Source organism: Pelobates fuscus, chromosome 2 (genome assembly GCF_036172605.1).
Source record: "Pelobates fuscus isolate aPelFus1 chromosome 2, aPelFus1.pri, whole genome shotgun sequence".
Classification (NCBI taxonomy): Eukaryota; Metazoa; Chordata; class Amphibia; order Anura; family Pelobatidae; genus Pelobates; species Pelobates fuscus.
Window position 1 is genome coordinate 233,704,711 of NC_086318.1, and position 23,409 is coordinate 233,728,119.

At 41.7% G+C, this 23,409-nt stretch overlaps 1 protein-coding gene across 2 annotated transcripts in view; it reads left to right on the forward strand.

Annotated features, from left to right (window-relative positions):
* The window catches only part of PDE7B (phosphodiesterase 7B), a 483,285-nt gene that overhangs the window by 447,901 nt on the left and 11,975 nt on the right, over positions 1-23,409 (forward strand). For both annotated transcript variants that reach the window (XM_063443263.1, XM_063443262.1), the window contains 6 exons: positions 7,851-8,002; positions 13,258-13,321; positions 16,025-16,120; positions 17,093-17,193; positions 17,719-17,850; positions 21,089-21,180. In XM_063443263.1, the coding sequence (XP_063299333.1) occupies positions 7,851-8,002; positions 13,258-13,321; positions 16,025-16,120; positions 17,093-17,193; positions 17,719-17,850; positions 21,089-21,180 (637 nt within the window). The remainder of the gene's footprint in view (positions 1-7,850; positions 8,003-13,257; positions 13,322-16,024; positions 16,121-17,092; positions 17,194-17,718; positions 17,851-21,088; positions 21,181-23,409) is intronic.

A 23,409-nucleotide genomic window follows, 5' to 3' on the forward strand; every position in this document is an offset into this window, starting at 1 on the left:
TTGTATTTTTCACCTTGATCAAATTTTGCCAGTCCACATGTCTTACTTCTTCTTTCTTTGCAGATAATATCTCTTTACATACACACTCTACTTGTGTTTTTCCTGAACCTGCACCTACGACAGAGCACCTACCTCGAGGCAAAAGGTAGATCCCCATGTGTTCTAGAACTAAGGATGCTGTCGCTCTAGAACACCTTGGGATTTACATTTTGGCCATACCTGCTGTAGACAGTAAATATAACGTCTTTATTGCTCTTACTGTAAATAGCCATTTCTAATGGCTGAACAGATTAAAAAAAAAAAAGTACATGAGAGTAACTGAACAAGGAGTGCACCTCAGTGCTGTACAGTGTTAACAAAGTACATATTTCCCACTGGCTGAGCATGCTGGGAATTGAGAAATGTGTGTCATAACAGCTGCAGGGCTAAACGTGAGCTGTCGCTGCCTTGCATATAACAGTGGATTAACGTCATGTTCTGTGCAGTTTGCATTTATCACTGATGTCAGAACAGAGGCTGCCTGCATAAAGAAAACATATACATTAGAACTGCAGAGAGAGACATGCTTACATTTTGTTTCTCTTATTCTGACCTTATATTAATCATACAATTGGCTGAGCCCTGGAAGTTTTTACCATTAACCAGCAACAGTTGTTTTGGATTTAGACATATTACACATTCAACACAATACATTGATAGGAATGACAAAAAGCAATTTTACTGCAAACAAATATGCCATGTTGTTGATGTATATATCATGATGAGATTTTACCAGCGAGCAGTCAGTATTAAGCTTGGTCTAGCTAGTAATATCCAGTTCCCTTTCTAGGTTGAGAAAAGGGTCACAACAACAATATAAACACTATGAAAGTCTTGTTCCCATGTTCTCTGACTTGTTGAGAGCTTATTGTCCTCACATATGCTTCTACTTGAAAACATACACCCTTGCGTAGAGGGAAATAATGTGATTACCACCTGTGATTTACTTGGAAAAAAGTATTATTTTAAGATATATCATAAAGTAGAAATGAGCCATTATGTGTGTCACCAAGACGTGGGGAAATATTAGAGCAGATCAATGCATTTGATATAAATGTATTTTATAATATGTCAAATGAAAGTAAATATTAGTCAATTTTTATATATAATTAGAATAAAATGAATTGTAACAACTGCCTTCTGAAAAGGTGCAGATAGAACTTGTACGGGATATAATGCATGTCCAATATTTCGTCTCTAATCTCAATGATAAACCCTCCTAAAAGATTCCCAGAACAGCCACAGAGTCCTCCTTAGGCTTGGCCCCTATTCAACTAAATTGTAGATTTATCTTAAGGAAAATCCCTGACGAAAGTCATCCAATAATATCATGAATTCATTACTAAGTTACTAAAGCAAGTTCCACTTTGACCAATAGGAACATCCCAAGAAGACATGACATTGAGAATCGGGAGCATTCATGGCACATGTAAGTAGATTAGTGTGAAGACTAGTAAAATGTTAATGTCAATTATTCAAAATTACAAGACATGTTACATGAGTATAGAGTCCCATTTCCTATTTTGGTAATATGGATATGCAATACATATAGATATTTCTAATGTTAGAGTGTAATCTAAATTGTTGGGCCCTCTGTAGAAATAAAAAAAAAATAAGTTGGTATCCTGGTCTTGTGGATGTGGAGGAAATAGGTGCTGAATATGGAAAGGGGCTGCAGTGTGTGTGTTTAGGAGAACAGGGGCTGTACTTTGTATTTGAGGGGATAGGCCTGTAGGGTGTGCTTTGGAAGGTAGGAGCTGTAGGGTGTATATGTGGTATAGGGGCTGTAGGGTTGCTTTATATGGGTAGGGTAGTGTGTATGGAACTGGAATTAAGGATGTGTTGTGTGTTACGGGAAATTAGTGGGCTTTAGTGTATGTGTGTGATGGATTGCGGCTGTAGTGTAGAGGTATAAGGGCAGTATGGGCAAGTACCATGTGTGTTTGATCTGATGGGGACAGAGTGACCATGAACGTGTGAACTGGTGGTAAGGAAAACTGGCATCGCAGAGTCATAGCGGGGCAACCACTGCCAGGATGGACCCAGGGAGTTTGAGAATTGCTCCCTGTGGTGGCTCAGAGCTTTGCTGCAATTTACCATAGCTGCGATCTGAATCTTCATTTAGCACCAGCCTGCAAGGAGCACTGAAGCCCACCAGACCACCAGGGATCAACTTCCCTCCTTCCTGGGGAATATGCATTATAATTTTTTTTCTATTAATATGCAGGGCTGTCAGTCTGCATATTATTTTGCCTACAGATCTCATGAGTATGTTATTGTCAAATGCTGAAGACCATACAAAAGGCTATATAGCCCACCCCTGCACTAAACATAGCAAAATTTAGGTAAATGTAAGAGGAGCATAATTTACAAATTGATGATTTTTCGTGCCATGCAACCTTTTAGAACAGTTTTTTGCTAAGCAGTTTTGTACACTCACAACTCACTGTTCAGTTGGTAAAACCCCCTGAGATGTGTCTAATTCCTGCTTTCTGCAAAATTTCTAAATTTCAGACAACTTGCAGCAGGAGTAAAATCATTCCAGTTTGTCTACACACCTTTTTGACAACTCTCAAATAAATGAAATCTATTTTTATTAATGCATTAAAGACCCTTCAAAGTGCATCAAAATAATTTCAGCATGACAGTTGTCTTCAACCCTCTGTTTGTAAATGAGCAGAACCCCAATAACTGCAGATATAGCAAATGATCTCATGTGCTGTCAATCTCTGGGACTGTTTTCTAATAACCATTTAACAAAAAAACAAGACGCTCCTTAAATCTATAAATAAAATGGATTGTATGAATATGTATCTAATTCTGTAGAGAAAACAATTTTCCAAAATGTAATTTTAAGAATTTTTAATACACCTACTGTCCCTATCCACTCTACCCTACAGTCCCTATCTACACTACACTACAGCACCTATTACCCTCTACATTAAAGCCCTTATTTTCCCCTCACAATCACACACACACACTAAAGACCCCACCTCCTTCCCAACAAACACACACTACAACCTCTATTCCCTCCAACAAAAACCAGCACACACAACATCTTTGAGCACTGGACACAGCACATCGGTCAGCCTGTTGTCCCAGCTAACAGAGAAGTGCCCCAGGTATCAGGTATTACCTAATATCGTTGTCTGCTGGTTAACCCTGCTTGCAACATATTGCATTGCATGGGGATTTAAATCCCAATTTAAAGGGCTATAATCAATGTTTGGAATACAGCTCATCTGCCAGCCTGGGGCCACTAAAAATGAACCCAAGTAACAGAGAGGAGCCCCAGGTATTGCCTGGTACCTTGGACTCCCTGGTGTAAACAGGCATTTAACCCTGCTCGCGCCATAATTGTCTGATGTTCCAGGCCATCCCAACATCGTTAAAGCCCACTCTGTGGAAAGCAACATGGAACATTCTAATGTCATGAAGGTGTTAAGAATACAGTGAAATTTCTGCCTTCTTCTGTTGTAGAAGAACACTATTTCCAGAATAATACACATTTTAGGGAGATTTTTGGAAGCACCTATATATTTTCCATTAAAGACTTTCTTATAAATATTAAAGGGACTCTCCAGCCAACCCGTTTTACTCACCTGGTTCCAGCGCCGGGAGCCTCAAAATGACTAAATAAGCGGGCGCGAGCATGGAGCAATCAGACGCTTCCATTTGGAAGCTCAGCTCGCTGTCTTTGCCCGCCCCCTCTTCTCTGCTGACAGGCAGGAAAGAGAAGGCGCGCACACAGTAGATTGCAACCTATGCTTTTAACTAAAAATCTATGTTATCAACAGTGCTTTATTGCTGAGGGTACCTACAGAAATAAAAGATGAAATCTGCAACATAATGCTTATCTGTGTTAATTTGGATGTAGAGCTTGGCATTCCGGGAGAATTCTGGAAACACTAAATCTCTTCATGATTTTTTAACTTAAACATGTAGAGAGTTTTTTCATGCGTGGTGTTATTGCAACTTATTTTGTAAAGATTGGATGACAGATAGATAGATAGATCAGGGCCGTCTATAATATGATTAGACAATGCATTTCTTGGGTCCCCTGGGCCCTGCCCCTCCCATCCCTTCCCTCGCCTCACCTCCCAATTACGCCCAACCTGCACTTACACTGACAGACATACTGGCACATTAAAACATTCACAGATACATACTGACACACACATACACTGACACACAAATATATACTGGCAGACATACTGACACACACACATACATACATATATACACACACACACAGACACATACACTGACAGATATACTGACACACACAAACACATACACTGACAGATATACTGACACACACACAGACACACACACTGACAGACGTATTGACACACACACACAGACATGCTAACACACACACAGGCATACTGACATACACACTGACACCCACACACAGGCATACTGACATACACACAGACAGACATACTGACACACACACAGGCATACTGACACACACACACACAGATACTGACACACACATTCATACTGACATACATACACACAGACATACTGACACACACAGGCATACTGACATACATACACAGACATACTGACACACACACACACAGACATACTTACATACACACACTCACAGACATACTGACTTACACAGACAGACATACTTACACACACACACAGACATACTGACTCACACAGACACACACACACACAGACATACACACACAAACATACACACACACGCACACACAGACATACTGACATACATTTAGCCAGGTTCTTACCTTTTTCTGGAGGTTGGTTTCCCTGGGGTCCAGTGGCAGGATGAGGCAGATAGGAGTTCTCATCTGGAACACCCATCCTCCTGCCTTCCTCCTCCCGCGTGGCTCTGATCTCCGGTGGGAGGAAGTGACACGCGGCACTCACTTCCTCCCAGCCGGCTGCCAAACAGGAAGGGGCCTGATCACACTGTATAAGCATCACAGCGCCCGACCGGGCCTCCTTAGTGTGCGGGCCGGTGCGGCTCTGTGCAGCCGCACTGCCCGGTCCATGGGGGCTGCACAAATCGCGGGGCCCACATCATCCTCATGATTGCTTGGTCCATTTTAAGGGCCACGTTGCTGAAGATGTGAGCTGTTTAAAAAAAAAAAAATTATCAACTGGAAAATAGTCAATTAACCCCTTAAGGACACATGACATGTGTGACACGTCATGATTCCCTTTTATTCCAGAAGTTTGGTCCTTAAGGGGTTAAAGTGTTACTCCAACAACCATGACTATTTCTGCTTTTAGAAGAGGTCATGATGGTAGACGTCAGTATCGTTTCTGCTTGAAACACTGCAAATACTGCCATATTGGCATTTGTGTTCCGGACTGCCAAATTTCAATTCTGTGCATAATGTATGCTTGTCATCAGCGAGCACAGCATGCTGGCAGCAGACGTATTGAACTTACAAGGGGAAGCCTGGATGTCCCCTCCATTTTTGCATGCAGCCCTTTCATTGGTTAAAATGGTCTTATCAAATGAGTACCATCAATTGGGTAATAATAACATCTATTGCTATTCAGCTGCCAATATGGTTAATTCCGAGAGCATGTGCTGAAAAGCACTTGGAGTCCCACTGGGAGAAAGGCACTATATAGATACTAGTTATTATTATTATTATTACATCTTATTCACTTATTATGCGTAAAATAATGTCTATTACTAAATATTTTTACATCTAAGTGGGCATTGACAGATTAAATAAGAACATTTATAGTAAGTGCATGCATTTGTGAATCTATTTGTTTGAATACAAGGCATGTACAGTGCCTTTCATATTTATTCACCCGGTTGAACAATTTCCTATTTTGTGGAGTTTCAGTGCATTCAGTTTTTGGTTTACTAATAAATAACCCCCATTTGGGATTTATTGCTGTGACCCTTTTTGACACCCACCAAATGCTCATGGATCCTAGAAGTAAGGGTCAGAGTGCATCTTTTTATTTATGTTTACAGCAACTAAGTTCCGCTTCTCTCAGAGTATGTGACAAAACCCAAGCTTACAGTGCCTTGCAAAAGTATTCACCCCCCTTGACTTTTTACCTATTTTGTTACATTACAGCCTTAAGTTCAATGTTTTATTAATGTGAATTTTATGTGATGATTCAGAAAACAATAGTCTAAGTTGATGAAGTGAAATGAGAAAAATATATACATAAAACTATTTTTTAGAAATAGAAAACAGAAAATTGGCATGTGCGTATGTATTCACCCCCATTGTTATGAAGCCCATAAAAAGCTCTCGTGCAACCAATTACCTTCAGATTATAATTAGTGAAATGATGTCCACCTGTGTGCAATCTAAGTGTCACATGATCTGTCATTACATATACACACCTTTTTTGAAAGGCCCCAAAGGCTGCAACACCAACCAAACACTGCCATGAAGACCAAGGAACTCTCCAAACAAGTAAGGGACAATGTTGTTGAGAAGTACAAGTCAGGGTTAGGTTATAAAAAAATATCCAAATCTTTGATGATCCCCAGGAGCACCATCAAATCTATCATAACCAAATGGAAAGAACATGGCACAACAGCAAACCTGCCAAGAGACGTCCGCCCACCAAAACTCACGGACCGGGCAAGGAGGGCATTAATCAGAGAGGCAGCACAGAGACCTAAGGTAACCTTGGAGGAGCTGCAGAGTTCCACAGCAGAGACTGGAGTATCTGTACATTGGACAACAATAAGCCGTATGCTCCATAGAGTTGGGCTTTATGGCAGAGTGATCAGAAGAACGCCATTACTTTCAGCAAAAAACTAAATGGCATGTTTTGAGTTTGCGAAAAGGCATGTGGGAGACTCCCTAAATGTATGGAGGAAGGTGCTCTGGTCTGACAAGACTAAAATTGAACTTTTCGGCCATCAAAGAAAACGCTATGTCTGGCGCAAACCCAACACATCACATCACCCAAAGAACACCATCCCCACAGTAAAACATGGTGGTGGCAGCATCATGCTGTGGGGATGTTTTTCAGCAGCCGGGACTGGGAAACTTGTCAGAGTTGAGGGAAAGATGGATGGTGTTAAATACAGGGATATTCTTGAGCAAAACCTGTACCACCCTGTGCGTGATTTAAGGCTAGGACGGAGGTTCACCTTCCAGCAGGACAATGACCCCAAACACACTGCTAAAGCAACACTTGAGTGGTTTAAGGGGAAACATGTAAATGTGTTGGAATGGCCTAGTCAAAGCCCAGGCCTCAATCCAATAGAAAATCAGTGGTCAGACTGAAAGATTGCTATTCACAAGTGCAAACCATCAAACTTGAAGGAGCTGGAGCAGTTTTGTAAGGAGGAATGGGCAATAATCCCAGTGGTAAGATGTGGCAAGCTCATAGAGACTTATCCAAAGTAACTTGGAGCTGTGATTGCCGCAAAAGGTGGCTCTACAAAGTATTGACTTTAGGGGGGTGAATAATTATGCATATTTACTTTTTCTGTTATTTTGTCCTATTTGTTGTTTGCTTCACAATAATAAAAAAAAACAAAAAACATCTTCAAAGATGTGGGCATGTTCTGTAAATTAAATGATGCAAATCCTCAAACAATCCATGTTAATTCCGAGTTGTGAGGCAACAAAACACGAAAAATGCCTAGGGGGGTGAATACTTTTGCGAGGCACTGTATTTCTTAAAAGAAGATATCCTGCATTAGAACTCCAGTTCTCTAAAGTTGGTTTGTATCTGTTGTCATTACCATTTTAAGTATTGTGTGCAAGAATGCACAAATTAGGTACACATCAAGAGATTCTTTGGATTCATCTTGTATATCTTTTTTGTTCTAGATTCAACTCACTCAGGAGAAATTGGAACAAAGAAAAAGGTAAAGCGGCTGCTAAGTTTTCAAAGATACTTTCATGCATCAAGGCTCCTACGTGGCATTGTACCACAAGCTTCCCTGCACTTATTGGATGAAGACTATCTTGGCCAGGCACGGGTATGGAGCAACACATATTTCAGAATGTGTTTTGTGAAGTTCTTTCTTCTAATGTTATATACAGCAATGTTAATGCCTGGCAAGAAAACTCTGGTTTGTTCTCAGGGTTTTTAATTCCCAGTGTCAGGGAGTTTAAAGTGCTTTTCAAACTGCAGCATAGCCACTCTTCTGTGTTGTCCCCACATGCACCAAGTCTTTACTGTGCAAATCAATGTGAGATTGGAACACAGTCTCGGTGGTCTTTTGCTAAGAGCAACTTGAGCAAGATATGCATGTCTTTGATGTCCTACATTAATCTGTGCTGTATTTTTGGGTAGGTCTGGAGATTTAGAGAATGGATGTGGAAAGATGTAAAATGTATACACTGTCTACTTAGTCGCTACCACTGATGACCATCACAGATAAAAAACAGTGGATGGTGGTTATACACACCGGGTCAAATCTTCTATCCATGAGAAGCTGTTCAGGGCAGTGAGTCAGATACTGGTGCTGGCAAGAAGTAATTTCAGTAATACTGACATCAGTGCATAAGAAGAAAAACTCATACCAGAGTTGGCACCCATTAATTAAAAATGGAAGGCTGAAATTAAAGGGTGTTGGGAGGGAGAGGGGACCTGCAGTGCCAGGAAAATGGATTGTTTTCCTGGCACTGGAGAGTCCCTTTAAGGTATTGGCAAATTAAGCATGGAAATGGGAAATTACTAGAGGAAGAGTGAACTGACCCTCTGGTAGGGAGCAAATATACCTGGAGACTTCAGTTAGAAGGTACATTCAATAGGAGGAGAGTGTAGTGTATTGGAATATGCAACATTTGTGTGTGCTACCCGGGTAGATTAAACAATCCATTTTCCTGGCACTGCAGGTCCCCTCTCCCTCCCACCACCCATCCCCAGTTGCTGAAGGGGTGAAAACTCACCAATGTTCCTCGGCAGTGGTTTCAGGTCGCCGCGGATCCTCCCCTTCATCACGTCAGCCAGCGGGGGAGACTGATCCCGCCCGCCGGCATTGAGGAGACCTAATGAAAATGCTTTTCAATGCTTTCCTATGGGGAGTTGAGCGACGCTGGAGGTCCTCACACAGCGTGAGGACGTCCAGCGGCGCTCTAGCACAGGTTTCCTGTGCTATGAATCATGAAGTGCCCTCTAGTGGCTGTCTAGTAGACAGCCACTAGGGGAGGACTTAACCCTGCAAGGTAAGTATTGCAATTTATGAAAACTGCAATAATTATACTTGCAGGGTTAAGGGTAGTGGGAGTTGGCACCCAGACCACTCCAATGGGCAGAAGTGGTCTGGGTGCCTGGAGTGTCCCTTTAATGTGGAGGATATTAATGGTGACATAGAGCTACAGCAATAACACTCTAATGTTATTGCTGTTGAGCTCTGTGATCCCCTCACACACAATTAAACTCATATTGATGTGCAGTGAGTATGACTTTAAGTGACCCACAACAGTAAAACTCAACACAACAGTAAACAGTAAACACAACAGTAAAACAGTAATGAACAGTATTTTATTGTGTATGAATGTGTCCCCGAGGCCCACTATATCCAACGTGCAGTGAGAATGAGTATCACAGATCTACGTAGCAGCATTGGGTAGTGCGAGTTTGTAGCTGGGAAAAAACATGTACTCTCATAAAATGCCACAATATCCCAAATTAAATTAGCCAGAGATTGCACTCTAGATTCACCCATGTGTCAAAATAACAGATTTTTCATTTTAGTGTATGAAACTATCATTGCAATGACATTTCTATGCCTCATCACTATAGATTTGCCATTGTCATTAAAGATGGCACCGGTTATGATGTAAGATAGTATCACAACAGAAGTCACTGTATGTTTTTTTTTTTTTTTTCATTCTTTATTTGTCGGTTTTGCATATATTCCAATGTTTAAGGGAGGGGGTACAGAAAATAAGAGGGGGGGGGGATGGGGTATAGCAGTGCCATCCTTTCAATTCGTACCATCGCAGGGTACGCCACAGAGAAATGCAGTTCAATAGTATATGTTGGCAATTTGACACCGATCAGCCCTCCAGAGTCATCTCGGTGCTCCTATGTTAGACGTAGGTCTGCTTTTAGATTTATCTGTGTCGCCTCGGTGTGGGGACTTGTCTGGGTCAGGAGGGGGGAGGGGGGGGAGTCTATTTGGATCAGGTGTCCAGCTGGGGTAAGAATGTATCGTCTCGTCCTAGTTGCTGTTTAGTCACGATCTGTCAATTTGCTCTGGGTGGTTTTGTTCAGAGTTGTGTCTGCAAGTCGTGTATGTTTGAACACCAACGTTGGCGGTGTGTGTTATGGTTATCGGGGGTGGGTTGCGGAGGTCATCCAGTTGTGGATCTTGATGTCTGATCCGTCCGACTCCTGGTACGTGGGGGGGGGCGGGGATGGTTTCTTTGTGTTCTATCTAGTGAGTTCCGGTATAGGGCCCTTTATGTCAGGTTCGTCTTTGTATGTGTTAGTGGAGTGGTTATCCATGTGATTCCCTGTGCCATGGGTATGCGTGGCTTCTGCTTGTGTTGTGGATGGCTGGGGTGAAGAGGTGAGTCCGGTTGGCTGGTGTTCACGTAGGTAACTTGGCCTTGGGGGGTTAGGGTTGAGGTTGAGGGTACAGCCTGAGGACCGCCCAGGGCACGGCTCCCCCACCCCTCGGCCGGGGGAGGGTAAGGGGCATATGGAGTTGGATGTGGGAATCGCGGTGTACCTGATGCGAAAGTCATGTGTTAGTGAGTTAGGTGTCTGTCAAATTTTTGGCTGGTACCCTGTCGACATGGGCAGGCTACCAGGGGATGGTTGTGTCACCTTCTAGCCATGGGTCCCAGACTTTGTGGTAATGTTTGGGGGTGTCTCGGAGCTGTGCAGTCAGTTTATCCATTTGCGAGTTCTCAACTATCTTTCTTGTTATCATGTCTTGTGATGGGATACGGGTCGTGGACCACAGCTCTGCTATTGCCCTGCGGGTAGCTAGCGCAATTTTGGCGATTAGCTTGTTTTCCGATCTCGTGAATGTGTCTATGGGTTTGGACAGCAACAGGGCCCAGGGGTCTGCCGGGCATGGTTTGTGAAGCAGTTTAGTGATTAATTGGGTGGTGCTGTGCCAGAGCGGTCGGAGTTTAGGACACGTCCACCAGCAATGGAGGAACGTCCCCGTTTCCCCGCATAGCTTCCAGCATGTGTTAGATGTTGTCTGGCGCATGGAGGCTAGGCGTTGTGGTGTGAGGTACCACCGAAATAGCATTTTATATGCTTGCTCCGCGTGTGTTACGCATATGGAGACAGAGGCCGTTGCCTCCCAGATGTCCGACCAATCTGTCGGTTCTGTCGGTGGGCCTAGGTCCTTCTCCCATGCTGCCGTGTATGGAAGGGATCGTTGTGTGGGGTGGTTGGCAATGGTCAGGTATAGGTCTAAAATTTGGCCTTTTCTGTTTGGGTGGATCGTGCAGTCACGTTCAAATTTGGTGAACGGGGCTGTCCCTGCCTGCTTGATGCTTGGTGTTGCTTCAAAGCTACGTAGTTGGATGTAGCGGAAATAATCGAACGTCGTTAGGGATGAGGATTCGCTAATGTCCGTGAATTGAATGGTGTCGTTACCCTGGTAGAGGTGCCCTATTCTAGAGATGTCTCTTTGTTCAAACTTGGCGAAGTGTGCGGGGGTGAGTCCCGGGGGGAACAGTCTGTTCCTCCAAATCGGGGTCATCGGGGAGAGGAAAGATGATAGATCATATTTGTCCTTCGTCTTATCCCATAGGTCTAATGCGTGTGTGATCGCCGGTGCCGTCGGTGGTGGTAGGGGTCTATGTGGTCTGGGTGTCCACATGTATAGGGACGGGTGGTCCCGTCCGAAGATCAGGTGTTCTAAGTCCACCCATCTTTTCTTTCCAGGTGGTACATGCCAGTGCTGAATCTGCGCTAGGTGAGCTGCTGTGTGGTAGTGTAGGAAGTTCGGTAGGCCTAGGCCTCCGGTTTTCTTGGGGACATATAGCGTGCTCCTGCGTACCCTAGGTTTGCGTCCGTTCCATATGAACGCGTCGATGTCCGACTGGAGGGTTTTAAAGTCTGGTTTGTGCAGTGGGATTGGGAGGGTTTGAAAGAGGTAGAGGAACCTGGGTAATAGGTTCATCTTAATGGAGGTCACGCGTCCTATCCATGATATTCCTAGGGGTTTCCATTTAATCAGGTCTTCATGTGCTTTGCGTAGTATGGGGATGTAGTTTGTGGTGTATAGGGATGAAACATCCGCTGGTAATTGAATTCCCAGGTAGGAGATTGCCGAATGGCAGATCCGGAGCGGGAATGTGTGGCGGATCCTTTCTAGTGTAGCGGGGTCTAGTTGTATAGGGAGCAGTTCGGATTTGTTTAAGTTAAGTTTGTAGCCCGAGATTTCAGAGTATTCTCGTACTATGGTTAGGAAGGGCCCTAGTGAGTGTACTGGGTTGGTCAGAGTCAATAGGATATCATCGGCGTACGCCGAGATCTTGAATGTTTCATCTCTTACTGTGATCCCCTCTACTTCCGCGCTGGCGCGCACCGTTTGGAGTAAGGGCTCCAAGGAGAGGGCAAACAACAGGGGTGACAGAGGGCAACCCTGGCGCGTGCCATTAGTGATGGAGAAGCGCGGGGGTGGTATGTTGAGTAGTAGGAGTGCTCCTTGAGGGGCGTGGTAGACCGCAGTTAAGAATGAAGTGAATTCTGGTGGTAGTCCTATGTGTGTTAGGGTTTGATGTAGGAACGGCCACGTTAGGCGATCAAAAGCCTTTTCGGCGTCGAGTGAGATTACTGCCGTGGGGATTCGTCTATGGTTAGCGAGCCATATGAGGTCTATGGCTCGTCGTGTGTTATCCGCCGCCTGTCTATGCGGGATAAATCCCACCTGATCTGGGTGTATGAGAGATCCTAGGTGCGGGTTCAGTCTATTCGCCATGACTTTAGTCATGAGTTTAAGATCGACGTTAAGTAGGGAGATTGGCCTATAGTGAGAGGGTTCCAGATGGTCCTTTCCGGGTTTTGGTAAGAGGCAGATGTGTGCGCTAGTCATGTCGGGTGGGAGGGTCTCCCCCCTTAGCGTGGCGTTGAATACTTTACATAGGTGGGGGAGTAGGAGAGGGCTAAATTCCTTATAGTATAGGGCTGAGTAGCCATCACTGTATGTTTTAATACATTACTTTGCAAATAGATGAAGAAAAGGCTGTAATTGAAGAAGCACATTGTGTTCTCCTTTCTCCACTAATTGAATCATACTTTTCTTATTGACAGCATATGCTATCGAAAGTGGGAATGTGGAATTTTGACATTTTCCTGTTTGATCGCCTGACAAATGGTAAGTTGGATACATTACATGCTGACATGTTGCATTACACAACACAGAAATATTTGCTAGTGTATTACCTCATATGTATTTAAGTAGCCATAGCAATCTTGCTATTAAATTAATACCACTGGTGGGTAACTCTTTAGATGCCTTTAGAAATGAAAATAGCAAAAAATAGTATTGTAAAAATACTGCGTAGGCACAGGTTTAATGCATGTTGTGATAAGAATATAATAAATGTTATCAGCATGACTTTAAATAAAAAGAACACATTGAAATTTAAAGGGCATGGCATGTACAATGTAATTTTTAAGAGTCCTCCCAGCTTATGGCCTCCCAAAGTAACTTCGATTTCACAAACCTGTCTCTTGCTCTCTCTTAAAGGGCCACACTCCACTGTCCCCTTCCAGATTTGCTACTTTCCCACCTTGTCGTTATCTGATGCCCTTCCTGTTGTGTTTTTATACCCCACCTCCTCTAGATTGGAAGCTCATGTGAGCAGAATCGTCATTCCTGTAACATTTTGTAATTGTCTCATTTATTGTTAACTTCCCCTCCTTTATAAAATTGTAAATCGTTGCAAAATAAATTGGCGCCATATAAATGCAAATAATAATAATAATAATAATAAGAGTCCTCTTACATTAAAAAGGCACATTATAAGCATGTTGAGCAGTAGCTCTCAAGGTTATAGTTATTATGTCTATGACCTGTGTCCTATGATGTCATGCATATATCATTTATTATGCAAATGACCATGGCTGGTAGTTATTCCAAGAAATGTGGCAACCCTAAAATAAACTGAAGAGACTCAATAACACTAGCCAATGGGAAGCACAAGCAAATAGGACACTTGATATGAAGCTATTAAGCAGCTTGGATAAAGAAGTGATATGTAGCCATTAAGCAGCTTGGATAATGAAGTAGCCATTAAGCAGCTTGGATGTGGAACTTAGACATGACCCATTGTGCTAAGGACACTTTGCGCTTTCTTTCCTCTCAGTTTGTGTTATTATACAAAGCATTCGGTCAGTTCTATAAATGGATTAGTACTACAGGTAATATTAACAAAGTATCTAGTGCAATATACAGCAGATACCATAATGCAGAAATATACTGCAGATCACTGCATATTGCATGAAAAGTCCATCCAATCACAAAGACTTAATTTAATATTTTGTCTTATCCACACCAAGGTTGTGCCTGACATTTGATAATAGACAAGATAATAACAGGACATGTTTCACCCCTCCCCTTCCTCCTCACCAGTTTCTCTCATTGTAATTACTGTGACCTCACCCAAAGTGCACCCATCATCCTGACATCTACTTTGATTTATCCAATTCTCCAAAGTTAATTTAGTCCAGTTTCAAAACTTGAATCGAGGCATAGAAGAGCCATTGCTAAAGTTGCAAAATACTTCATATAAACAAACAACAAACAAATACATTCAGACAAATATACCGAGATGTGTTTACTGAGTGAACTGTTTTGACATAGGCACCAAAAGGTTAAGAATTTAAACCCCATGGGTAGAGTATATAGTGTGTTGATTATTGTTGGGTTTATATTGTTAGAAAAATAAACAGTTATCTGTGACAAATGACTGAAAGCTTTTCCGATACACAAAGGTATTCTCATTCAAAGTCTCTGTGTGTCAACAGTTTTGCTTTATACTGAAAATACCACCTACCTTCCAAGCTGGGCAATATCATTGGGGGAGGGGGGCAAGAGGGGGTCTCACAGGTACTTTGTAAGACAAGCCTTTCCTGTGATTGAGATAATTAAAAGTTAGAAATCAAATAGCAGAATGATTTCTGGGGATATTTTGCCCATATGGGAAGGCCATCATTCATATTGGCATTATTATTATTTATTAATAAATGAGACTAAACAGATTAACGTAATGGAGTAACCAGAAATAAAAATGTACCTTTATTTAAATATATTAGTAAAACAAAACTAAATATAATCCTTTGGGAAGTGTGTTATTCTCTTCGCTCCCTAATATGCCCCCCTCCCGTCTTGAAGAGCCGCCTGATTGGAAAAACAATCCTCGAGGCTCTTGCTTTCAATGCTGGTTTTTATAATGATAATTTTCTAGTGACTTTTCCAACTCATTTATATTTTCATTTGAATAATTTTTGTCTATTACCCCCTACAAGGTTTTAAAATTGATCATGTTGGGAAAGCACAATTAGTTCAGTTCAGCTTTTACTTTGTTTTAGCTACAGCATAGGTCCCCTTGAAGGCACAAACAGTGGAATTATAGATTTACTTTACAGGGATCTGCCCAGATTTTGTCCTCCGTCTCTCTGTGCATATACTGTATATCTCTGTAACAACTCATCCCTATATGATATTTACAGATCATTAGATTGTTGAATTACAAGCATCTTTTGCTTGATATTGCCGTCTGCACTTTGCTCATTTTCTTTCAAAATGTGATTGGTATTTGAATAAATTACAGGGAGAAGAGAATTGTAACACACTTCACAAGGGTTATTTAGTTTTCTTTCACTAATATATTTATGTAAAAGTTTTATTTCTAGTTATTCCTTTCACCTGTTTTGTACTATTTACTGTTTAGGGGTTACCCCTGCTTTTAGTAACACATTAGTGCTTACATTCAGTTTCACCTCTCTCTTTTCTTAAGGTTATTTATTAATATTTACTATTAATGTTTTTTATTTTTATTTTTTTTCCTTTCAGGTAACAGCTTAGTAACATTGCTGTGTCATCTTTTCAATGTACACGGGCTTATTCATCACTTCCAGCTTGATATGGTGAAATTGCACCGATTTTTAGGTGGGACATAATGTTTATAATATTCTATGATTCCAATTACATTTATTTGTGTAGCACCAACACATTTTACAGGGCTGTTCAATAGGTATACAAGATGAACTTTTAATTCTAGCAAAGTATGTTAGGCAGTCGGGAACAGTAGGTGAAGTTCACTCTTTACAACTCTTTACAACCTAGGTTTCAGATACCCAGGATTAGGTACATCTTAAATACAGGAGATTCTGTCATATTAACTTCCAGGATGCCCTTTAAATCTACTGGGAGGCACCAGCTTATTTACAAATGGGATGGATCCTTTTTTGGTCTCGATCAGTGGCATTGAGAATTTTTTGATTGTTCTACTTTCCATGGTTAAGCCCTCTAACTTTGTTTCCTCTGCTTTCCAATTACTTTAAAAACCCCAAATCCTTCTTCAACTATGCATCATAGCCTGATGTGGTGGTTATGAAGTAAGAGTACTCTGGCACCATCCCATGGCCCAAAAAGTAGTCATTTTTACTATGGTTTGACAACTTACCTGGTCCAACAAGGGTGCCTGTGGTTGTATCTTACTGCTTTCACTCTTTTCCTTTAAGAAAATCTAGTTAGCTTGACAGAGGTAAGCAGGGTCATGTGTTGGCTAATAGCGTCCACTATGCGCTCTTAGGCAGTGAGTGCGGTCCTACACCAGCTCAGACAGGCATCTGACTTCACCTGCAGGATGCTGCTGCATGTAAAAGTCACAGCAGGAAAGTTAGGATGAGCAGCAGTTGATCAGATAACAGTAGACTCTGACCCAACATGGATGCTCAGCCAGATAAAAAGTGAAAGTGTCTCAAAAAATCAGTATAAACATAATTTTCCAAATATCTAATTTTCATTAATTCTAATACACTTTTAATAAACGAAAAGTTTAAATATGGTGTCAGTTGTCTTTTAAATTAATGCTGCAATGCTTAACATGAACAAAGTTTGTTTGAATTTTTATTCCAGTCATGGTTCAAGAGGACTATCACAGCCAAAATCCATATCATAATGCTGTCCATGCTGCGGATGTCACCCAAGCAATGCACTGCTATTTGAAGGAGCCAAAGGTATGATACCGATTTCTCCAATGTATATATATATATATGGAAACCTAGATTATGTTCCAGACAGTAATATGGAGTTTGGCAGAAGTTATAAAGGGTATTGTTCTGAAGAAATAATAGGGTAGTTTTTATAGAAGTTTTTTGTTTGTTTGTTTATTTTCATAAATATAGAAAACAAATTTTAATAGAGGTAAAAACTAACATGGGTGCTAAAGGACAAAAAGAGATTAGGTGATTTATGAGGGAAATATGTAACTTTCAAATAGTGGTGAGAGAAGAATTATTTGAGGAAAGACCACCTGATGGAATAGACCAATAGTCTGTTATGCACTCCCTCCTTCGTCTGTACCACCTAGAATTTCCTTATTATATGTCTTTTAACACTGTGGATTCCAATGTTTTAGTTCATGTGTATGCCTGTTTCAAATAATCCTTAACATCTCAGTAAAAATTTCTTGATTATTAATCCCATTAACTTTTATTACCTACATTTGTGTAAATAAGGCGACTCTTGCTTTTTCCCATTAGCTTGCTGGATTTCTCACACCTCTGGACATAATGCTTGGATTGTTGGCAGCAGCAGCACACGACGTGGACCATCCAGGTGTCAATCAGCCATTTCTGATAAAAACCAAGCACCATCTTGCCAGCCTGTACCAGGTGAAAGCAGTATTTATATAGTATTTATCGTCATATCTACTTTTATTCCCGCGTATTGATATATATAGTCCTTGAGAAATGCAAAGGAACACTTATTGTTAGGGTATTTATATGGTGACACAATCACACAAAAATAAATTCAGCACGGAAGCAAAATGATAATAGTCCAAAAGCAGCTTGAACACCAATACGGAGTCTCTATTTTCTGATCAGAAAACTGGATAAAAACAGGGGGGCAGGTGCAGCACTTAGGTAATCCTTGACAAGGTTTGACAACCAGAGAAAAAATAATAGTGTAGTATTTAAAACTGTAGTGGTGATAGGTACGATAAAAGATGTGCACTCACACTTTCCTGGAGCTTCAATACAGCTCCAGCGTATGCGCCAGGGCGGAATAATCCCCCCTACCGCACCTATAAGTAGAACAATTACCTCTGCACTTGATCCATAGGCTGGGATTATTCTGCCCAGGCGCATACACTGGAGCTGTATTGAAGCTCCAGGAAAGGGTGAGTGCACATTTTTTATCTTACCTATCACCACTACAGTTTTAAATACTACACTAGTATTTCTTCTCTGGTTCTCTCCACATATACCTTGTCAAGGATTACTGAAGCGCTGCACCTACCCCCCTGCTTTTATACGGTGAGTTTTTAACCTTAACTAGAAATCATATATATGCGTGTTTATTTATCAATTTTTTTCAGTAAATATAACCATTTGGTGTATACTATTACAATACAGATAGAGGTTATATTGCAAGCTCTTACCACTTTTCTGCCTAGGAATACATATTTTTCAGTGGCGGCTCTAGACTTGGCAACGGCTTAGGCAAAACTCAAACATGAGGCCCCCACTAACACCATTTGTAAATAAAAAAATAGCAGTTGACTTGTGTGTGTGTATAAGAAACTGTAGATATATAGAATGGCGGGCTTGCAGCATTGGATGTAGAGAGTTAGTCTCTGTGTTCATCGTTCAGAGGCTTGCATTGTTGCAGCTCACTGTGCTGCTGAATTGTGAGCTCTCTGACTGTAGTTATGGCATAAATTGCAATAAACACATTTAAATTTGCAATTTTGCCAATTGGTTATACATGATTGTGAGGTATCGTTGCATAGTCTGCCAGTTGTGTATAGATAAGTGCTTGAGTGAAGGGGTTATTGGTTGGGCTTTTAAAACAAATCTGTCACAATGTGTATTTATCTGGCTGTATGTTTTTCTGAGTGTGTCTTACATTGTTTACCTGTGTGTGTGTGTGTGTCTGAGAGTTTGTGTCTGACAGTGAGTATACTTGTATCTGTATGTATATTTCTTTGAGCATGTGTATGTTTGTGTACTGCCTGTGGCCTTTGGGCACTGAGTTTTTTGACGAAGCTATGTTTTCTGACAGTGTGTATAATGATTGCCTTCAGGGGGTGATAGGGTGAGTAAAGGGGTAACTGTGGCAGGGTGAGTGTAAAAGAGCAAGGAGGTGAATAAGACAGGGTTAGGGTGTGAGTGTGACACAATGAGAGAGGGTGAGTGTGACATGGTTTGAAGGTTACAGGGTGAGAGGAGGTATGTATGGCAGGATTAAGGGATTAATGTGTTAGGGTAAATGTAGCATGCTTGGGTGTGAGTATCACAGGGTTGGGGTGAATGTGGCATGGTTGGAGAAGTGAGTGTTACAGGGCAACGGGGGATGAATGTGACATGATTAAGAGGGGTTAATTGAGAGGTCAAGTTTGACAGGATTAGAGGCGTTATTATGACAGGTTGAGTGAGTGTGGAAAGGTTGGGAGGGTGACAGAGCTGAGGATGAGTGTGGCCCGGTTAGAATGGGAGTGTGTTAGGACGAGGGGAGGTGGGCGTGACAGGATTGGAGTTTTTTTTTTTGACAGGGTGATTGTGACAGGGTGAATGTCCCTGAGTAGAGTGTGATAGGGCTGGGAGGTGAATGTGACAGTGCGAGAAAAGATGAGTGTGACAGGATTAGGGGGATTCGTGTTATAGGGTAAGTGCTGCACGATTGGATGGGGTGAGTGTGACTGAATTAGGAGGAGTTAATATAAGTGTGTGAGGGTGACAGTGTGTGGGGGGGTGGTAGCAGTGTCTACGGGGTGTCAGTTTGTGTTAGGGGTAACAGAGTGTATGGAAGAGGGTGCCATAATGTGGAGGGGGTGACAATGTTTATGGAGGGGGGTGCCAGAGTTTAGAGGGGTGACTGTGTGTATGAAGGGGGGTGACAGGGTGAGAGTGCGGTGTCAGGGTAAGAGGGGGGTGACATATTGTGAGAGGGGGTCACAGGGTGAGAGGGATTGACAGGGGGTTGAAATTTACCTGGTGGTCCCATGGGCTCCCTCTGTCCCTGGTGGTCTGATAGGCTTTCCGGTCTGCCGGGTGCAAAACTGCAGACCACATGACAAATGTCTCGCGATCTTCAGTCAGAGCGTTGCTGTGGTAATCCGCGGAAACGCTCTGATTGGCTGGAGATCGCGAGACACTTCAGTCTGCAGCTCACACCTGGTGGAGTTGCAGACTGAAGGCTGGCTCTCCCCCAGGGCAGACTGAGCGGAGGGGCCTCGCACCCGGCGGCATAAAAGGAAAGCCGCTGGGCCCCCTCCTGTGTCGGGTCCTCGGTCATAGACCAAGGACCCGACAGTTAAGTCTGCCCTAAGGCTATTTAGGCAGCCGCCTAAATCACCTAATTAGAGAGACGCCTCTGATCTTTTTGTACATATAAATAGACTCTCTATGCACCATAATCACTACATATGATTGCAGTGGTTAGGGTTCAAAGAGCCATTAAATCCAGTCACCGAGGTATCTGTCAATACATTTTTTTGAGCATTTTAACAAAAAAAACTAAAGCAAAACAGAAAATTGCATCTAAAGCCTGGCCCTTCTGCACTAGCTACACTTCCACATTTGTTTAACCCCACCCATCCATAAATGGCTCTGGTAGGCTGTTAGCATTGGGGTAATTTACAATGAGCTGTGGTGGTTATGATGCTCAGAGTGATTAATTCTTAATTCTCAATTCGGTTTCATGTCAATAACACTGGTATTGCACATGTCTGTTGTATGGCTTATGCAACTGCCCATTCATCTGTATTCATTCCATCCATCCTTGATATCTTTTATAGACTACATAATGCTTAATGTAAGATAAACAAGGCTTTACAACGTGTTCTACTAACAACAATTTATAACTTTAATAAAACTGTTAAATAATATCTCTCTCTCTCTAATATAGAACACATCTGTTTTAGAAAACCACCACTGGCGGTCCACTGTGGGCATGCTGAGAGAATCAAGGTTGCTGGCACATCTGCCAAAGGAAATTATGTAAGTAATTTGAGAAAAGCATCCGTATTCTCACATAAGGGTCTGTTACTAACATGTAATCTGATTGAACCATTTGTTTTCAGTGGTAGAAAAAATTTGAATTCTTATGTTGTTGGTATTTTTTATACTTTTTTATTTTGGTTTTTATGTCCGCAAACTAGACGTTGATCCATTACTTTAGCACATGTGTAGTAGGTACTAAATCAACAGACATTCACATACATTAGGTAAAGCTTTTCTCTTTGAAAGTGATCATTGTAGGATGAAACATCACCCTATCGGTTTAGAAAATAAACTCTTTTACCTTATTGTCTGTTTACTTTGTTGCATTCCGGGTCTGGGTGCCCCAGGCATTGTGTCACTGGTTGCCTTTTCCTAATTGAAATATGCCTTCCTTCTCCACATTAATTGTATGTGGGGCTGGCATAGTCATTTATATTCCCAGAAATAAATCTGTCTGTTAACACTGCTTTACTTACAATGTTGAGACACTTTGTTGAACCCGTGTTATTTTAGTCTAAAAGAGCACAGTAAGAGTCTATTATACATTATAAATGGCATACAGCCATTTGTAATTTCAAAATGTAGGTCATAACCAAACCAAGCAATCAGTGACTGTCTTTATTGTACTTTTCAGTAACCACAAAGAGACTAATTCAATATTGTATTTGGTTACAATGCAAAGGCACAAAGATAAATATTGCATGTCAACAGTGTGTACAGAGATATACATAATATTAAAGAAAAAAAGTGAGAAAAAAAAAACTGAAGGACTTAAGTATCTGTCAGCCACTCAGGCCTACTGTGCTGCAGTATTTGTGGTATATATATATTGTGTAGAGATAAATTTTAAGTGGTTTATACATTTAGAAAAAGAAAAGTCCTGCGCTCACTCCCATCACTCCTAGGCAGCAGCAACGACCACAGTACACATCAGCTCCAATACATATAGTAAAAAACAAAGAAAAAAGTTACCTGTGCTCTCTCCTTAATCCCTATGTATATTTAAACAAATGGAGGTAATTTAGTTACTCTAATGGCCACTGGAGGGAATGCAAACACAGCGCTATTGTGCAAGCCCTTTTCCCATGCAAGAGCTCCTTATCAGGGCTCTGCGCAAGTGCTGCAATGGAAGATCATTAAACTAACATGCTCCCTTTTGGGGGATGTGCTTGTCATTGGTGATGACACAAAATGCCCCCCTCGGACCAGTGGGCCTATCTGGTAAGAAAATGCCCGGACCAAGTTTTTTTTTTTCAGTCCAGCCATGCTAGTAGTCAACCTCTATAGGGCAGAAGCCCTCAGTCCCCCTCCCCACATCTAAAGGACTCTTGATGAGCACTAAATCAATTTACGTCTAGAAAACTAACAAAGAAAAAGAGTACCTGGCTGCTGCAATACCGGTAGGCAAAACTCTTACAGCAGTGCACAGCACCGAAAGTAAGTGCAGAGAAGTAAAAATGTCTGCTGTCTCACATCACAGTGAAAGAAAGTCTCAGGCTGCTGTGTAAGTGTCTTGGCTCACCAGGATCACACAAACTTGATTTATTGTAGATTTGGTTTGCTATATGAGATAGTTATTTAGAGATTGTTAGTGCTTTAAGATCTGTTTTTTCCCCACATATTCATGTACTGTTTCCATGGTAACCATAGTTATGGCATTGCCATTTCCAATGGTAGTAATGCATGTGGGTTAGAAAAGATGAGCTGTATCAGTTGATGTGACGATTGTGGGCCAGACAGGGATGTTTATTTCTCTGTCAGCTCAGAAGAGATAGCTAAAGAGAGAAATGGCATAAATGTACCTGCCACTGTGGTGTAATTATACAGAGGTTATTCAGGCATCTTCCACATATGGGAAGACTGTGTAAACCACTGTGAGTGTTTAAAAGTGGGTGCTACTAACATTTACTACCTCGTCGCACTGGTCTAGTCAAGGCTGCTCTGGCAGATATCATCAAACTTCCCATTGGGAAGCATTTGGAGGCTAGTTCTCATGTGTAGCAAAGCACTGTGCTGCACCAATCAAGTTAGCTGTATAAGACCATCTGATTTGTATAGCTGCATTTAACCCTTCCATGTAAACATTGCTGTTTTAACAAAACAGCATGGAAGGAGTTCAATGTCAGGAGCACTGCACCCAGACAAGTAAACTAAGATAAACTGGTCTGGTTGACCTATGTGGTCTTTTAAAGAATGGTTTGACAGTTTACCTGGCTGCCCAAGGCC